This window comes from Penicillium soppii (genome assembly GCF_028829465.1).
Source record: "Penicillium soppii strain IBT 18220 chromosome Unknown utg000010l, whole genome shotgun sequence".
NCBI classification, from domain to species: Eukaryota; Fungi; Ascomycota; class Eurotiomycetes; order Eurotiales; family Aspergillaceae; genus Penicillium; species Penicillium soppii.
The window spans coordinates 44,323-63,696 of record NW_026643240.1 but is presented as its reverse complement, the minus strand read 5'-3'; the positions used below and the strand labels follow the sequence as shown (position 1 = coordinate 63,696).

General features: G+C 46.2%; 5 protein-coding genes across 5 annotated transcripts; 2 read left to right on the top strand and 3 right to left on the bottom strand.

Annotated features, from left to right (window-relative positions):
* Positions 1-397: 397 nt before the first annotated feature.
* On the top strand, positions 398-4,386 carry N7529_010656 (hybrid sensor histidine kinase/response regulator; the record flags this gene model as incomplete). The annotated part of the gene is made up of 3 exons (XM_057246183.1): positions 398-465; positions 532-4,046; positions 4,139-4,386. The coding sequence occupies 3 exons, from the start codon at positions 398-400 to the stop codon at positions 4,384-4,386; spliced, it is 3,831 nt and encodes a 1,276-aa protein (XP_057091532.1).
* Positions 4,387-4,775: 389 nt separating this feature from the next.
* N7529_010655 (uncharacterized protein) lies at positions 4,776-7,133 on the bottom strand (the record flags this gene model as incomplete). Its single annotated transcript, XM_057246182.1, has 10 exons — positions 4,776-4,918; positions 4,970-5,062; positions 5,121-5,180; positions 5,235-5,368; positions 5,430-5,524; positions 5,586-5,743; positions 5,792-6,172; positions 6,223-6,479; positions 6,532-6,908; positions 6,987-7,133. 10 exons carry the CDS (start codon positions 7,131-7,133, stop codon positions 4,776-4,778), a joined length of 1,845 nt encoding a protein of 614 aa, XP_057091531.1.
* A 3,440-nt stretch (positions 7,134-10,573) lies between these two features.
* Positions 10,574-11,809, bottom strand: N7529_010654 (uncharacterized protein; the record flags this gene model as incomplete). Its single annotated transcript, XM_057246181.1, has 1 exon — positions 10,574-11,809. The coding sequence occupies one exon, from the start codon at positions 11,807-11,809 to the stop codon at positions 10,574-10,576; it is 1,236 nt and encodes a 411-aa protein (XP_057091530.1).
* Positions 11,810-12,310: 501 nt separating this feature from the next.
* Positions 12,311-12,526, top strand: N7529_010653 (uncharacterized protein; the record flags this gene model as incomplete). The annotated part of the gene is made up of 2 exons (XM_057246180.1): positions 12,311-12,372; positions 12,394-12,526. The coding sequence occupies 2 exons, from the start codon at positions 12,311-12,313 to the stop codon at positions 12,524-12,526; spliced, it is 195 nt and encodes a 64-aa protein (XP_057091529.1).
* A 1,725-nt stretch (positions 12,527-14,251) lies between these two features.
* N7529_010652 (uncharacterized protein) lies at positions 14,252-14,803 on the bottom strand (the record flags this gene model as incomplete). The annotated part of the gene is made up of 1 exon (XM_057246179.1): positions 14,252-14,803. The coding sequence occupies one exon, from the start codon at positions 14,801-14,803 to the stop codon at positions 14,252-14,254; it is 552 nt and encodes a 183-aa protein (XP_057091528.1).
* Positions 14,804-19,374: the final 4,571 nt, after the last annotated feature.

The window sequence follows — 19,374 nt, the reverse complement described above, 5'->3', positions numbered from 1 at the left end:
TTTGCTGGGAGAAACGACGATTTGCTCGATACTAACTAAAATTATATAATTCCAGATATATACCTGTAGGTATGACTACAGAGCTATACAATATAATATTTGTAGTAGTTATACAATCTTATAACTAACTACATGCTGGTTAGTACGTATAAATGTATACGTAGGAGGAAAAAGCCTCTGATGTCATGGACCCTTCTACTTAACGCCACACCCGATTGATTCAATCTGATTGGATAATGCCCTTTGAGATCTCGGGATTGATTAACCAGGTTCAAAAAAAAAAAAAACCGGATTCTAGTGTGGAGTACGGTGTATGTCTACAGAATGTACAACCTTGGAATACCTCATCTCTTCTGAATTCTTGTGACCCTTCACCTCATTTCATTTCATATCGAACATGCCGAACGATGAAGCGTCTAATTACCAGCCACCTTATAGATTGGCACAAGAGCGGGAATTTTATAAGTACGTGTGCCTAAAATCACCCGCCCCCACCAACACAACTTAAGCCTATATCTGACTCGGTCGCAGATACGTCCCGCGCGACCATTCCGCAACACATTACGCTCCTTTCGACAATGCCAGCCAAAACGTTTTCAAACCGCAACCCTCCCGCGATTCCGCCTTGACATCCTTCGCGCAACTTGGTGCTACTCGTTTGGGAACCGAGCGCGCCTTGATCTCCCTTTTTGATAAATCTCACCAACATGTGGTTGCAGAAGCGACCCCGACCTTGAGTCTGATCGGCGGACGCTTTCGAGATGATCGGGAGCGCCTTCGATTGGGGTGCTGTGTGCTTCCTAAGGAGAGAGGATTATGTCACCATGTGGAATGGTTACCGTCCCCACAATACACAGAACAAGATGAAATTGTGGGTGAGGACTCATTAGTCGTTTTAGATGTCAAAGAAAATGAGCGTTTCAACTCCCCCGATTTGCTTAATGCGCTATCCGACGTGCGATTTTACGCGGCGGTGCCTCTTATAAGCCCTCGAGGGTTCACGATCGGGGCTTACAGCGTGATGGATAGTGAACCAAGGACATCGACTCTGGATCAGAATCATCTTCAATTCATGATGGATATGGCTACGACAGTGATGGAACATTTGACAAGGGAGCACGCCAGCCAGAAAAATCGACAGGCCGAGCGAATGATTGTTGGATTGGGGAGCTTTGTCGAAGGTAGATCTACCCTGCGCGATTCATGGCGCGAGGCAAACGCACAATACGCTGCGTCAGAACAGTCCGGAGGGTCAACAGAGGGTCAGTTGAACATCCAGCAACAGAATCTGCAACAACAAGCCAAGGACCAGGCCGAAAAAAGTCTCGCCTTCCGGAACCAACCCAGGAAATCCTCGAATGGGTCCAGATCGAGACCTGAGACCAGAGAGCAAGGGACAAATCATATGCAACCGCCCAAGACGCAACCACTCAAGACACAACCGGACGAACCCGGGAACTCAGTGCGCAGCGTGCTTGCAGGCGAAAGTCTCCAAGATGATACTATGTCAAACAGTGTCAAACAAGTTTTCTCGCGGGCAGCGAACCTGATCCGAGAGTCGATCGGGGCAGAGGGAGTGATGTTTCTGGATGCGAACAGTGAACGCTTTGGTAGTCTTGTCAAACCAAATAGCCGCAAAGTTTCTGGGCCTGCGTCAAAAGAACCCGTATCAAGCAGCGACGAGAGTACAGATTCCGCAAGTTCCGTTAAACAACACAACACCGATGGCGAGTCAGAGAACACGCTCGTGTCTGAATGCCTGGGATTTTCGAGCTCACGAATATCGAGCATCGATGATGAGGCCAGGGCGGGTCAATCAGTAGTGGTGCCGGAGCCACTGTTCAGTTCTTTGATTCGACGGTATCCCCGTGGGAAGATCTTCACTTTCAACGCAAATGGAGCAGTTTCAGAAGACAGTGATAGCTCGCGGCACCAATCCGAACATAATCCCAGAGCAAACACTGGAGGCACCCGTGCCGAGGAGCAGCACGCAGTTAGAAAAAAGCGACGGAAGCCAACTTTCCAACAAGACGCTAGTAACTTGATCAAAATCTTTGCGAACGCCAGGAACATCCTTCTGCTGCCTATCTGGGACTCCAATAATAGGAGGTGGTTTGCTGGAACGCTGGTCTGGACCAACGACCCGGAACATATCTTCACATTTGAAAATGAGCTTGTCTATGTCTCCGCCTTTACCAACAGCATTATGGCCGAAATTCGTCGAGTCGATGTAGAGTTGGCCGAGAAGGCGAAGACAAACTTGGTAAGCAGTATCACCCACGAGCTGAGAAATCCATTGCATGGCATTCTCGGCACTGCAGATATCCTGAGTGACACCGCCATGAACGCACTTCAACATGGTATGGTCCACACAATCGAGTCCTGCGGTCGAACTCTCCTGGATACCATCAACAACTTGCTCGATCTTACATTTATCGATAAGTATCAAAAGAAAGTCCCACGCTCAGAGCGAAAGCGAGCAGAGAAGCAGACTTCAACGTCTGCAAATTCTAAAGATTCATCCCCAGCGCAAACGAAGGAGCGCGGAGAGAGCCTTACAAACTCACACGTTGAGCTGGATGCTGTGCTTGAGGAGGTTGCGGAGTGTGTGTTCGCTGGATATAGCTTTTACACCAATCCACAGGCACCGCCTCCAGCCTTGACCGATTCCTCATCGCGGTCTGCTGGCCCAACAAGCCAATGTGATACTGTTGGCCCTCGCGCAAGTCAAGTCACTATTATATTTGATATTCAACCGGATACAGAATGGGACTTTAATACACACGCTGGCGCTTGGCGACGTATTTTGATGAACGTTTTTGGCAATGCACTCAAATACACCACTTCGGGATACATTTATCTTGGCCTGAGCTCGTCGCAACGGGACAAATCGAAACATTTGCAAAGCCAGGATGGCAACGAGTTCGAGGTCACTCTCACGGTCAAGGATACCGGAAAGGGTATTGGACCCAAATACCTCCACGATGGCTTATTCACTCCATTCTCGCAAGAAAACCCTCTTGCGCCTGGAAGCGGATTAGGACTCAGCATAGTTCGCCAAGCTGTTGGCTTCCTTGGCGGCTCCATCGAAATTGAATCCACACAAGGTGTTGGAACTACCCTCACTATCCGCACGCCACTGACCCGGGCTTCTGAACCATCGGATATCTCATCTTCCAGCGCCATGTTCAGTTCTCTGCTGAAATACACAGAAGGAAAAAAGGTTGGTTTCCTAGGATTTGGGAAATCTATCCAATCACAACGTGATACATCCCTGTACTCTTCCTTGGAGCGCTTGTGTCAGGATTGGTTTGGGCTCGAATCAACCAACGTATCACCAACAGAGGGCCAGCAACAGGAGTATGATTTCTACCTAGCTGTGCAGACAGAACTGGACAGTGAAAGCACTGAGGGCAGGAACCTATTCGGCATTAGCCAGTACCTTGTCAACACCAAAGGGCGCGCTTCACCTGTCGTAGTAATTTGCCAGTCACCCGAGGAAGCCCACAAATTGTTTGTTTCAGCCAGAAATCGCAACGAAACACTCTATTTTGAATTCATAAGTCAACCATGTGGACCTCGAAAATTAGCTCGAGCTTTGGATATTTGCCTTCAACGGCAAGGTAGCGATTATACTGGTCGACAAAGCGCTGAGGAGCCGACTCGATGGGTCGAAATGCCTCAATCTTCTCACTTACCAGTGGATATTGGCCCCAGCGATCCGCCTGAAGATCGAATGAAAATTAGCAAACGACCTACAGCAGATACAATGGGTAGCCCGGATGGTGGAAGTGGAAATGACCACTATTTTTTCAATGAAGAAACTTCCATCGGAAACAAGGAGGACACTCCGCCACCACCCCATGATGATCATACAAAAACTCCAGAGCCACTTGTCTTACTGGTGGACGACAATGAGCTCAACCTCCAGTTACTTCGTGCATACACTAAAAAGGATGGCCATCAGTATATGACAGCCACGAACGGGGCAGAGGCGGTGGATATTTACAAGTCTCACCCCGGCAAGTTCCGGGTGGTCATCATCGGTAAGCACTTGCGCTCAGATCGATACTGATCTGTTTTGTCTTCTTCCCGTCATTGTATCACTTGAATTCTAAATCACTGATGATACCACCAGACATATCGATGCCCGTCATGGATGGCTTCGAAGCATCGAGGCAGATCCGTCGCTTAGAGCAGGAGCACCGGGAGAAGCTTGACTCATCAGAGCAACAAGCACTTCCAAAAACAGTTATTGCTGCATTGACCGGACTTGACAGTGCCAATGCTCAAAAGGAAGCTTTTGGTTCTGGCATAGACACTTTCTTGATCAAACCAGTGAAGCGGCCAGACTTGCAGGCGATACTTAGCCGAATGAAAGTATGAATTGAGTTTGTGTTATTAATTTCTAATACATTTTCACGAGGATTGTTTACTTGTATAGATTTACCGTTTTCGGTGCATTGTGCCTTTCATTCCCACAGCATAATTTTACTGGCGCGTTCATACTTATATGTATAGTACTGCTAAATCGAGGCGAAGTGATAGATCCAACCCGTATCCTGATTTCCTGTCACAGTGCGCAGATTTAAGGACCGGAATTTACCCTTTTCTTTTGTTGGAATACAAACGAAGTTGGAGACAGTGTACAGGCCAAATAGCTCGACAACTAAATAGTATTGCCATCGATAGCGGAACAATTAGAGAGATAAGCTTAACCGAGCTTTCCCATCAAGCCTTCCCCGGACGTGATACATGTAGCCCGAGGAAATCTTTCAGGACGCGACCTCTTTGGCCGTCGCGATGATTGGTGGCGGCTTGGTAATGTTTTGTCGGAACATGTGTCTCTTGATGAACCAAGGAAGCCAGACAGTGAGTTCATGATGAATAAATGATTTAGTAGGAACAGAAAAGACCTCTTGAAGCATATCAGAAGAATGAGAAAATTTTCACTGGGCTCTTTACTTACGATCTAGCTCTTCTAGGGTGAGTTGTTTTGTTTCTCGAACAAAGCAGAAGATCATGGCCCAAGCAACCAGGTTAAGGCCAGCATAGAAGCCAACTACATGAAAAGTTAAATCTGATTCGATCGACGTATTGATACTCAGCAGCAAACTCACAGGCGCCGGTAGGAGTCATCACAGTCCGCATTCGAGGGAAGGTTAAACCGAGTAAACCAGCTGCCGAAGGGTTTGTCAATTACATATTCGATAAGTCTGGGGTTGGGAACCCACCAAAGGTGTTGTTGATACAAACAGCCCAAGCCATTCCTTGCTCACGTTGGATAGTAGGGAATACCTCAGCTGAGTATTGAAAAGCGACCGGTCCCTCCCCAAGAGAGTAACTGATCGTAAACAAATACACAAATCTAGTTGAATATGCCAGGATCAGTGTTGATTAACCATATCAATGATTCTGAACCTACTTACAAGGCAACCGGACCGATTTGTGAGCCATGACTCCCAGTCTTGTTCAAAAGAGATAGACCCGCAGCTAAAAGGAATATACACATGAATGGGAATGTCTACATTAGATGACTGATTAGTAGTTGCTTTGCTCGAGGATAATGACATCATATCACTCACAATCAAGGTAAGGTTTCTTCTTCCTTTAGTGTCGATAATGAACAAGGTCGGAATGGTTGCTAGGACCTGGATCGCACCGTAGCCAAGAGACGCGTACAGGGCCTGTTCCTCCGTGTAATCGGCATCTGTGAAGATAGTAGAGCTATAGAAAGAGATAACTAGGATCGGTCAATGCTGGACCTCAGTAAGAGCCGAAAGAACCTTACTGTTAATACCGCACATTTGCTGAGCAATCATGACCGTCGAGGCACCGTAGTTCGCGCGCCTGATTCTAGGGACTGCAAAACAATCCCAGAGACGGGAGAAATAGCCTGCCCCCCGAGCCTCCTTTAACTCCTCTTGATAAATAACATAGGAGTAATAGAAATCTCTAGCTGCAATAATCGGATGGGCACGCAAGCGCAACATTGATTTGAATCCCTCAGCATACTTACCATGCTTCATAAGCCACCGAGGAGACTCAGGACAAAAGTACACACCAACTCCAAGGACAAGTGATGGAATAAATGCGGAGCCAAGTTGGAGACGCCAGGCAATATCACCGGTGTCTTTGACAATGACATTCGCAGCAAATCCTAGGAAGATCCCTGCGTCCGTTGTCAGCACTATCTCTGGATGGATGACTAGAAGCAATTACCTGCCACGACCCAAAGTTGCCAAAACATTACAAGGGCACCTCGAGTTCGAGCCGGAGCCATCTCAGCAGAGTATATAGGCACTGTTGCATTTTTCGCACCAATACCGATTCCCATTATGAATCGCGCAGCGAAGAGCTCCTGCCATGACCTAGCAAACGCTGAACCAATTGGAGTTGCAGTTAAACAACAAGCAGTAAGAAAGATCTCGCCCCTTCGACCTAGGTAGTGATTCAGGGGATCGACGATGAAAGCACCGCTGTTTCTTAAGATTAACCATAGAAATAAAGAAGCAGATGCGTGATACTCACATCAAGCCGGCAGTGAAAAATATAATGGAATTAACAATGCCCACAATCCATTCGTCCTTTCCCTTATGATGTATGTTGAATTCACGAGGGAATGACAAATTCGCTCCGTTCGATCCCGTTTGATCCCAACCTTGTGTAGCGGCCCCGACGGCACAAAGAGAAATCGAGTACCAAAGCATAAATGATCCATGCCATTTATGATCTCTTTCATAAGTGAGAGCAGCGCGTTCCTCTTCATTCAGCTCGGGAATTGTAGCAAAAGCATCAGGATCGCGTGCAATCAGAGCAGCCCGACCAAAGATGTCAGCATGCTCGGCCATGTGGGACGAATCAGCGAAGGCCCGCGCATCTACTACAGTCTGGTCCCTGGAGCTACGCTATGGATTTGAATGTAGTCAGTCTCTTCTATTTCCTGGCCATAGAAGAAAAGGGAGATTGAATCATTTGAAACGTACCATTAAGGGGTTCACAATGATATTGAGAGCAGTAGCCTGGCGTCGGTCCATTGTAGCAGAATCATTCGCCTCGTCAGTCTCAGACTTTTTGAGCGGGCCCACATGTTCATTATACGTGGGATGGTTAGCGGACAACTTGTCATCCATTGTTGCTGAGCTTTGGTTCTAGGCCAGTGAAGATATTTCAGTGATTGGGGACTCGTCGGCTCTTTATCACAGGTTTGACTGCAGAGGAGGAAATGAAACCCAGAAGAACACGAATCCCGCCACCCCGTGGGATAGTCATGACTGCAGAATAAGTCCGGATGAGTCCGTGGGCTCCTGCTTCCAAGCATAGTAGAGATAGGCCGCTGTCAGCACTAAGGTTCTTGGAAGAGATCATAGCACATTGGGGTCAAGCCACACAAAGCCATAGTCTATACCTTATCAACGGAGGCGCCGCAGGTGTAGATCGATAGCTAATTAATAGAACGGACGGCTTGAAAATCCGATACAATGTAATGACCCCTGCACTGAATGTTGTCGGACAACAAAGAGGTTCATCTCAGGATGTCCAGACCTGTTAAATTCTCTATGGTGTCAAAGCGTAAGCGGGGCAATGATCAGTTTATACTCGAAGCGGATGAGCCAAGAATTGGCTTGTTTATTTTCTTGGCTGTTGCAGTCATGCGACAAATTGGCAACGGTTGAATAAGATGAGCAAGGTAAGCAAACATTAGAAGATTTCTATAAGAGCCCTGTATGGAAACCAGAGAGTATTTGTCTTCCACATTTGTTGATCGGAACACAATATTTTCCCAAGAAAAATGCTGGAATACGATTCTTTATCTGAGACGTCTCCTTCGTTTAACCATCTGATATCAAGCGAAAACAGAAAATTGTATAATAGGCATAGCTTCAATATTATAAGATATAGAGTACTGTCTTTAACGCCTAGGATCAGGGATAAACGCAGTTTCACATGGTAGGAACCTTGGAATAGCTCCATGAACTAAGTGTGAAATTGGTACTTTGCTTGATAAGGGATCTGTTATGGTGATTCCGGTATTTTGATTTTCTGCTAATTTGAGATAAGGCATCTTCAGGCATTAGCACCTGAAAATCAGGCATCCAACCCTTGGCCATTATACTGAATAGCCAATTCTAATTGTATCTCCAAATTATTGGGTTTATCCGGCATGGTGGTAGGTAATGGTGAATAGTTGAAGAAGGTGTGTTGGATAAAAATTGTATTACACTGTGGCGACCCAATGCCCGCTGGGCATTGGGTCGCAGCACGGACCGGGTATTTGACTAGAATACTAAATATAGAGAAAGAAAGAAAGAAACAACACGCCAACATAATTAAAGTAGTGATGCCTAAGGCATTAATCAAACAAATAACGTATTCGGTAAGCGAGTGGGCCATGTAAACGAGTGGGCCACCTACCGCGAAACGCGTCCATGAGTTAGAACCTAATTAATTCAACCACCCACTATGCCACCAAATCGCTCCCAAACCTCGAGAAATTTAACCGAGCAAGAAGGCAGGATACTATTAGCTATTCAGGCTTTTAAAAATCAAGAAATCATCACTATTCGCGAACTAGCACGCCTCTTTCAAGTGCCTCGCTCTACCTTACAACGCCGCCTCGCTGGTAATAGTTTTCGTCCGGAAACGCGCGCCAATAACCATAAATTAACAGAAGTCGAAGAGGAAAAGCTTTAAAAATGGATCCTATCACTTGATGATCGCGGAGCAGCGTCTCGGCCGACTACTATACGAGAAACTGCGAATCTTCTTGAAGCCCGCGGAACTACCCCGGTTCAAACAGTCGGCGAAAAATGGGTTTATAATTTCGTAAAAAGGCACCCCGAACTATTAACCCGATTCTCGAGACGTTATAATTATAAACGTGCGAAGTGCGAAGACCCGAAGATTATCGGAGAGTGGTTTAATCTCGATTAAAAAACCATACTTTAATACGGTATCGATCCCGATAATATCTATAACTTCGACGAGACTGGTTTCGCGATAGGATTAATAGCGACTGCGAAGGTCGTTACGAGGGCTGAATACTACGGTCGGCGATCGCTTTTACAAACCGGAAATCGCGAGTGGGTAACCGCAATTGAATGTATAAATGCTTCGGGGTAGGCGCTACCTCCGTGTATTATTTTTAAAGGCAAAGTGTATATCGAATCTTGGTTCGTAACCTTCCCGACGATTGGCGATTTAAGCTAAGTCCGAATAGATAGACCTCCGATGAAATTAGCCTTCGTTAGCTCTAAAATCTCTTTATTCCGTCGACTTCTTCGCGGTTAAAGGGCCGGTATCGACTTTTGATACTCGATAGTCACGGTAGCTATTTAACCCCAAAGTTCGACGAAATTTGCGACAAAAATAACATTATACCAATCTGTATGCCCGCACACTCGTCGCACCTTTTACAGCCACTCGATATCGGTTGTTTTACGGTGTTAAAACGCTCGTACGGTCGGCTTATCGAAACGAAGATGCGCCTCGGGGTAAACTATATCGAGAAACTTGATTTCCTTAAGGTATACCCGCACGCTCGAATCGAGGTATACAAATCCGAGAATATTATAAATAGCTTCGGAGTAGCCGGTTTAGTACCTTTTTCACCCGATCGAGTGATCTTAAATCTTAATATTTATCTTCAAACACTAACACCCCCTCCGAGCCGGGGTAGTAAAATCAAGCCGGAATTTTACGCCAAAAACCCCCTTTACTAAGAAACAACTACGTCGGTAAGCTTCGTCGATAAAAGCTATACTTCGTACGAGATCTCAAAGCCCTAGCCCGGCATTAGACCAGCTTATTAAGGGCTTCTAACTCTTTCAATAAGGCTCTCTTTTATTAGCTAAAGAAGTAAAGGAACTACGGGCGGAGAACGAGAAAAAGAAGTAAAGACGCAATCGGTCTAATAGGCAAATACCTAAAGAAGGTGATATCTTAGTTAAACAGGTCTGTGAGCTACGATCAGAGCCCATTAAGGCCTAAATAACGCGCATTGCTTAGGTTCGTGAGCAGATCTCGAGGCCTTTACAGCCCCGAACCAGGGCCTTACCGAAGTGTGCGGGATGTGGAAACCAGGGCTATAGGAAGAATTCATATCCAAATAGACCTAGTTAGTTAATTTGTGAAATCAAATGGCGTTTTGGTTGAGAAACATACATTTAAATTTAATAAGTCAAATTAGATGCGCAGCTGGCTTACATGCGCAGCTCGCTTACCGATTACGTTAATGCAAACCTGGTTCTAAAAAGGGGCGGTGGGAGACGGCAGAACCGGTTCCAGATCTATGATCGTGAATTCTTCGTGACAGCGTAACCCCTTCGCTGTTGCCTATCATCTAAGACGATCCTTGATTATTACCGAAATATTTCTAAAAGCTTTTCGAATAATCCTTTAAGATATTAATTTTAATAGGAAATTCAGTCTCTCAGCCTTATCATCTTCTTGTTACTGCTCGTGACAAGAAAATTGCCAAAAAGGCCGAGACCACAGTTCGTACTCGCTCCTAAACAAAATGGGATTCATTAAGCTAACCGGATGCTTTGAAGCAAACAAGATTACTGTGATCTTAGGTAGCCTCGGGAGTAGGCGCAGCAAGTCTCGACGAAGGCAGCGCCAAAGTGGCTGTGGGAGTACTTGCAACCGCCGCGCCCGTTGGTTGCGACTCTAGTCCACCACCCAGCGGCACAAGACTAACCGGTGGCATATACCAAGACCGGTGACAACTAGTCCACAGGGGATCAACTTGCGTCATAACGTCTGGCACCTCGAGCCACGGGAGATAGTCATCGCGAATGATGCTACAATCATCCCCGGTCAAGCACTGAGACCCACCAACATACTGCTCCCAGGGGATTAGAGACATGTGATAGTCTCCGACCTGGTGCCGTTGGAACTCGGCGAGATTGAAAGGGTAAGCAGTCCCAATAATCGGGTATTTCGCGTTTCTGTGCCTACGATACGATGTAATCGCTTCGGGAGCAACAGAAATAATGACATTTTCGTGCTCCCCACCACAGGGGCCACCAGGGTGAGCACGCTGGTTACTTCGTGCCTCGATGCTGGTAAAGGAAACGTAAACGCTTGGAGAGATGAAGGTATTGCCGTCAACGACGGCAGTATTGGGTCCATCTCCCGTTTGCGTTGCTGGAATGATCGTTCCGTTCTCCAGGCAGACAGCTCCAGTTGTGGTGACTGGCCAGTAAAATACGGTTGCTGTCCCTGGGAGATAATGACAATTATTGCATACATCAGGATCTGAGTAGTCTCTTGTTGTAGATGGGCAGCTTTCCGGCCTGATAGGATTATTGATGTCCCCCCAAACTTCAGTAGTGCCGGGGGAGTGAAATGCGCTCGACAGACTGCTATAAGTCTGCCAGATTGGAATGCATTCCTGGGTATTTAGCGTGCAGCTAGGAGTCGATGAGGGTGATCGGTAGACCAATGTAGTCGTGGTCTCGGTGACCATGGAAGAACTACATGGACCTGTACCTGGCCAGTACTCGGTGATGGATTCTCGAGGGCCTAGAGCACGTGTAGCCCCATCGCAGAGTGTGGTAACAGGACCGGTATGCGTATCGCGAAGGTCTTCACCCCGGACTTCGGTTGTACAAGCCCCGCTGCTCGTGAGATAGGATGAATAGATAGTGGACGTGAACGTTGCACCCAGGGACCATAGTCCACTAGCACGTCCGTTGAATTCAACCCATAATGCATTACAGGTGACAGCGGCTGCCCCGGGACCGTCTGTCGGGCCGTAGAAGTAGTTGGTTGACGTGGGCCAGAACACAGTCGTGTCGCACATGCTCAACCATTGGCTACTAGTAGAGCTGGTGGTGCACGTATCAGGTCCACCAGACTGAAGGATTGGGGTAGTAGGTGTTGCACTGGCATCTTGTCTTGGAATGACTGTTGGCTTGATTTAGAGTTGAGTTGATGAATCATAGAAGGAAAACATACCTGCTTTGGCAGACGCACCAACAAGAAATAGAAGAGCTATTGCGGACGCCATTCTGCTCTCAGACGAAAGTACTAGTGGTGCTAGAGAGAGTAATAGATGAAGCAAAGCGGTGATATCGGCGTATTACTCGGGGATTTATATCTTGAGTAGTGGACCCTGTTGTCCACGGTTCCGTGCTCCCCGCTCAGCAATTGTCGGCAGGGAATCAAGCTACACGAAGCAATCTGCGATAATTCGTTTTGTTTCAAGTAAGCTGCATGAGTCGTGCAGATATTCCATGCAAATGTCACCCCAGGAACCCGGCGTACCTGCTGATACGACCACACATAGGCTGATGACCCACATATGCCAAGGCCCGAGTACGAGAATCTCTGGGCATGCGGCTCCCAAGAAATCTTCACATCAAGGTAAGTTGTGCAAACTTATAGAATTCGCACCGAGAGCCATGAAATTAAGAGTGGAGACGCGCTCAATATCGATCAAATTTTGCTTTTGAGGTTGTCAACCAAGTTGGAATGGGAGTTCTGGTCTGCTTCGATGGCCAAGACTGTGGGGCCTTAAGACTCCGCTGAGGCCGATCGAAGCCAAGGGACCTCCATGCGGGTCTCACCATGCGGACCCTACGCTAGTCAAAAGAAGCATAGCCCATGATTTCAGTACGTCCAGTGCGATCATCCTACAACCAAAACGTGCCGCGGCTGCAGGCCTCTGCTCAAACCGTTACCAAGTGTTGCTATAGCGACAAAAATGATCCCGGCGGGAGCACACAGCTTTAGAAGAAGAGCGACAATGAGCAGCAGATCAGTCCGATCGATATCTCTACTGCTTCCCTGCCTCAATAAACCAAGGATGAGTGGTTGTACCTGTAAGCCGTGCCAGTGACCAACCTTGAAAGGTTAGCCTACCAATTTCGGCTGCTAACGGAGTAGGCGCTGGATCCATATTGACCGGACTGTCCATTAGAGCGAATGAATTTTGCGTGGATAACGAAGGAACGTGCAGCACGCAGTCGAACTTTAATTTAAACAAACTAGCGATGTTCTCATCTGCCTGTCGATTAGCCCCACTGGCCACCATCAACACTTTTTAGCCTGTTTGACTCCTTCGGCTCCAAAAATGCCGTGACAACGTGACTTAAAAACGTGATACGACCAGGAACTTGTCATCTGTGTCGAAAGAAATATTCTCGAAAATATTTTCAACCATGGCGGGAATAAGTGACGATGGTGACTTCATAGGTCATTGCGCCAATGGTATCATCCTGATACATAGTAAATAATCATTAATTGCGAAGCCTGGCGTGTCTCATAAATCACAGAAAGCAATCCAGGAAGCCAAGTTCTGGCTCAATCCGACAGACTGAGTCTCCAGTAATCAATATTCTTTTGGTGATAGCGGCGGTAGATAGTGAGGTACGTCCCGAAAACCGGCGCGTTTGTTGTTAGGGCATAAAAAGACAAAGATTTGGGCGACATTAAGCCTGGCTTATGTATCTCTTAACGTGCTTGATATATTGAATTTCTGGCTTGCTCTGTCTTTGATTACATGTTTCCTTGCCGACAGCAAGAATCGATCCTGATTGATAGTCAACAAATTCATAACACGATGTACGGAAATCATCTTCGACAGTGAAAGAGGCGGTCCGGGGAAAGGCGTAGCCCACAAACGTCCAGGATCAAGAAACCTATGGGTACTGGGCTTCTGAGGTCAAGGGAGTATATGACTACTGAGCTATTTCCGAGCTTCCCTGAATGAAACATCTATGGCCTGAACAACCAAAGCTCTTTCATCGATGCCGCGTTGAAATGCATCAGGCTAAGCTACATGAATTGTAATATAACTTTTGAAGAGATAGATTATATGGAAGCACGGCTCTATGGTTTAAGTTGAATCACAACAATTACTATCGTACACCGACTATGCTTTTGACTCAATATCCTTCTTTACCCTTCCAATATCCTCGTATCTCCCATACACAGCTCAGTGCGTATCTCTCTCCAGTACCGAACCAATCTTTCTCCCAAAATTCGGAGTGGATGATGGCCATGCCACCCTTAAGGTCGTTTCGTTGGGCCACGTGAGATACCACGAGTGGTGCAGTCAAAATAACATACAACCAACGTTGATATATTTCTTCTCGCGACCGGGATCCAAATAAGGATATTCGTGCTCTTTATCGAGTGATTCTGGCGTTGCAGCAAAGGTGAATCTGTGAGGAAGCGAAGCAGTTTCTAACTCGGGGTATGTTCAATTTTGGTCGACTGGGTTTATATGCGTGCTCTCGTCCTAGAAGATCGCATCGATCGGCTGTGTGATAACCATATCGGTTTCCATCAAAAAGACTTTCTCGTATGGCATGATTTCAGAGTCGAACAACCGTAGTTTCGTGAGCACTTGGGCGTAGCGTGTTTCCCTAATATCGAAATTGTGCTCCACTTTCTCAATCTCAAACAAAGTCGCTCCATCCGCTTCAGGCCGCTTTCGCTTACTCTGCCGAACGTCTTTCGTCACATTTACTACCACTTGAATTGATTGGGTGGACTGAGGTTGCTTTAACTTAGTACTGGGCGCGTGGAGGAGCTGATAAACAAGTGTTCTTCCGCCCACATAATACCAATCTTCATCGTCGCCGTCATCTTCATTCCTATGATAGTCTGCGCCTAGGGATATAGCAACGGCGTAGGGGCTCTTATGGCGCGAGAACTCTAAGGATGATAATGGCTTTGGAGTTAGACTAGGTGCGACAATTGAGGTCTCATCGAAGGAAACCGAATGTTCTACCGATTTGGGGATGTTGTAATTGACAGTAGTTTGGTATGTATGATTAAAAAACTTCATAAGAAAGACAGTGTAACCAGCTGCTAGCACCAATAATAGGAGTTTCCTGCCTTACGGTCGGTGGAAAAAGGTGGCTAGTGTCTCCATCCAGAACGTCTAAGGGAGAAGACCATCAGAGCGTAGGGGAGGGGGCCTTATGTGCTTTTTAATGATTTATTCTTCTCCGACAAACGCCTGCGCAGTGGCTATCTTAACTAAAAGCATGTCTAATCCGCGTAAAGAGAGTCGGCCCTAAAACTGTAGATTATGAGCTACGCCGATTTTAAGACTCATTAGAAGGATCCAAACTTGCCGTCTCTTAACCTGCTTCACTAAAAGATCTTAATTGTTAACCAGACACTGTAGCCTTAGACCACGGAATAGAAATTAGAACTAAAGCCATAAGTTTCGTATAAAAGGTCACTCCGAGGCTAGTTATTTAAGTGTGCTGTGTTGAGCGAGCGAAAGGGGCTGGGTTATCTTAAAGGTATGATACTCGCAAACTGTGTTTCTTGAGATGTCAGGCATTATTAACTATACTAGGGTGAAGCCGCTGGGACTAAGAGTCATGTGGTATTGATCAAAACCGTCTATCGAGACAAGCGAGAGCGGTCGAATGCATGTATTTCGTCTAAGGTCTGGACAACGACAGATCGTTTTGATCAAAAGAAGATCCAGACTAACAACCGGAATGATTGGAACTGTCCAACCACATATCCAATTGATGGATTACGGTCTGATTTAAACTGTATGGGCATCATCGAGGCCAAGATTCCACATGACAGATTTTTTCCCGCCGGCAGCAAGCATGATCAGGTGGAAGCGCGATACCTTTTCACCGTTGGACCCAAGGACCAACTTTTTGAAGTGACAGTCTCTCTCATGTGTGACAGCTACACCCCATTATTGCTTGAAAATTCCTATTTATGCGCCCCCACATGGGTCCCTCAATCAGAATTTGACGCTGAGAAAGACCGCCAACACGGTCACCAATCACCATCTCTCATAAGTGAACCCTTAACAATCTCAGCAATAGGCAAGAAGCGAAAACGAAGAGCACTTGCACTGGAAAGCAACTCCGCCGATTCGCCTATGCCACGAGGGCCAAGGCCTGGCTCGGTGCTTCCGCCTCAATCTAGCTACAATGAGATACCACTGCCTCCAAGTCGAAAAAGAACTCGAAGGTTTGGGCGTGTGAAACCTCGTCGATCATCGTCTCTGTAACTGTTGGAGCTGTTGTTTCGATGGTAATGTTCTGTCTTCCTGAGACAAACTACTCATGCATAAAGGTTAAACCTATATCTAAACCATGGGGGTGGGTTCATTGACGGTGACTGGGGGTAATCGTGCAATGTCCACCAGTACCCACCGGTATTGGTGGGCCTTACACCAATGGGATCCTCCATATTGATCGGATTTCTATTTTAGAATGCCTCAATTATTGATAATAATGCCATTATTTACATCTTCTTGAGAAACTCTTTCCGAGATTCCACCTATATTGTTGGAAACACCATCGTGACCAATGCAGGCATGGCTATTGGGTATGCGTGATGGGCAAATAAAGTATATGGTTCTTTTCTTTCTGTTCAAGTAACAAGATTGCCCTATCCCATGGGGAGTATCCATCCCACAACGAAATGGATTAGGGCTTAGCTCTTAACTATGGCGGAACGATAGTGGGTCCACGGCCTGATGGATTGGACAAACCGGCGGCGAGATGGGAGGTTTAATTAAGGCCGATAGGGCTGGAACACCGTCTACAACAATAATTTTATAAAGAAGTTTAATCAAAGAAACCAGACACACTTAAGTCAAACTTAAAGTTAATGAGTAATTTAAGTAAATATGCAGATAATATAATAGTACTGAACTAGTATATGCAAGACTCCTTGCTGGTGGAATGGGTCCCCGACATGGTGATTCATCGTAACAAAATTTCTGCCAAAAGTAACATTGACAAATGGTTTGAGACAATCCTAACGGCTGGAACGATCCAGACCGACAGCAATAGATCAAGTCAAACAGAAAGCTCCAGACCAGCTACGAAATACATATTTTCTTGTATTCATTGTAAGCTGATCTTCTGTCACAGGTCGCGGGGCGAGAGTACGAATATTGCGCTGGCCTAAAGGAGCACGATCGTCGTCTTAGATGCGGAACTATTTGCATCGTGTCTGTGCAGCCAGGAAGCTTGAATAGCAGTGAACAGAACGTCCATGCTAGTAGCAGTTTGTTGTCATGCGGTTTACATAGGGATATCGAAGCAACAGTAGCCAACTAATCGGGTCGTCGAACGCGGCCACCAGGCGGTGTCCTGGTGGCCGCGTTCGACGACCCGATTATCTCGAAACTAGTTCTGCTGCACATCACTATAACAAACGGCTGTGATAGCTCCATAAGCAAGCCACAGCATGAGGAATATCGTCGCCGTCGTGCATATCACTCCATGTAACTATACAAACGAGAGAAATCACCCTTCCTTGGAATCAAAATAACATCGAGGGTATCCCATATGTCAACCACTGTGAAATGGAGCACTACTCTACGTGCCCTCGAAACAGTCCCGCGTGCAGTAGTGTTGGAAATCAGCCATAGGTACACATTGTTCGTTCTTGTCTCTCAAATCCAGGAGTATGCCATCGGAATCCCGAGTGGCCTGGGAAAAATGGCGGGCAATGTATAAAGTCTCACGGAACTAAGAGTGTCCTCGGAACAAGATCAGGACATGGCAGCAAGGGGTTCTCTGGAAAATTACATATTAACTTATTTTTTGTCAGCTCGAGGTAAAATATTTGGTTGCTTCTTCAAATGAATATGGTTGCATGGGTGGTCGAAAGCAGAGTGATCAGCAGAGCAAAAACTGAGGCATATGAATTATCTTCGAGCCGCGCCCTAGTCAAGTTTGAAGTAAAACAAGGGTTTTCTGAGTCAGCCCAAGAGTGGCAGACCAAGCCAACGAATTTACACAGACCGTGGAATCGTGAGCGGGATCGACGATCAGTAGCCGATTCCCAAATCAACTCGACAATTGAGGTTCGATAAACCATGGAAACGCTCGCTCGGTGAGAGGATGCAGTTTTCTGGGAAGACTCAAGCTCGAGCTTAATCGAAAGCTTATCTACAGGCTTCTGCTCCACTTACGTGTTGGATTGGCGTAATGAAATCTTTCCCTGCAGTCCGATAATTCAGAGGGGTAAATCGGGGCACTCTTTCTGAGATCTCGCGCTATTGAAACATAGTCTTCTGTAGAAGAGAACAAATGTATTCGAAAATATTCTCGATCTCCAGTCATGGCAACGATACACCGGTTACTTGAAATAAACTTTGCGGGTCGGCCGGGACTAATTGATTTCTCGGCCTCTAGTACATAAACCGGAGACCTTATTTAGATCTACTATATCTCTGTCCAAAGTTGGCATTGGTACTAAAGGTAACTGCTAGAGTTGGTAGACTAGCGATCGAATTGGAGCAGATATAGAGAGGAAGTGTCGGGTTCGAATAGAGTTTACTTATTAGGTGAGGTTCTTGCAGAAGATATATAGCTCCTAGAACGTTCTCTAGACTAGATAGAGAAAGCAGCAGCTTGCCATTTGATAGAGGACCAATCACTTCCTTACGAGGGCAACTGAACCGCGGAACAAATCTCTATTGCCAAAATTCTGTGTGATATTTCAACTACCTCGTCTGCCCTAACCGACCTCCCAAGCAACAAAGACCTGTTCCATCCGTACTCTGATAGCCTATCAAGACTAAGTTTACAGATTATGTCTAGACCCTTACGAATCCTTCCAATCTCTTCTCCGAGCCACGAATAGAACCTCCTTAATCTAATATCCCGTAGGTCGTCGCTAGGATCTGTATCGCGGAAAAGTACCTGCGACTTTCTAAATTCACGCCTAGTGTTTGTTTAGTCCGTTAGGTGCTATTTGTGTTCAGGGTCTCATTAATGTGATAGTAGCGTTGCAATCTCGCGAGGTGGGTAGCGACCACGAGAACCTAACTCGTGAGCCATAGTAGCTGAAATAACTCACTTTGGAAACTAGATTCAGGTTTACTCTAGGTTTCTAACAAGGTCTAGAATTTGATTCTCTATCAAAGAAAAACAACCGATACCCTAGATTTGGGAGTATTTGCGTAGTGTCTGTACCGATAGGTAGTAGAAGTATTAGGGGAGGTAACATCAGTTGGTTGCGAGCAACCAAGAAAAGTACCGTTCGAGTAGCGCGAAACTAGAAATAGGCAGAGGATTGTAGTAGGGCTAATAGGAGGCACGTCCTATAGCTAACAGCCGGTACAATCGAATGTCACTGTCTGCCACAGTCTCCAACCTAGTTTGCGGCATCTGTTAAAGCACCTCAACCTTTATAAAAGAGAAGGTGAACGTGGCTAGAACGGGCAGATGTAGAGTGCCACCGCGTTAAGCGATGTAGTTATAATTTCAATGATGTGAGAATCATTTTTTGGCGGTATCACTGTCTTTTCAACAGTTGATGAAGTAGTTAATCACAATTAGCGCAGCGTTTTGAAAGGAGTAAATCCAGGTTGAAACTTGACTCTGTAGGCCACAAAGTCTCCAAACACCAGTTCAA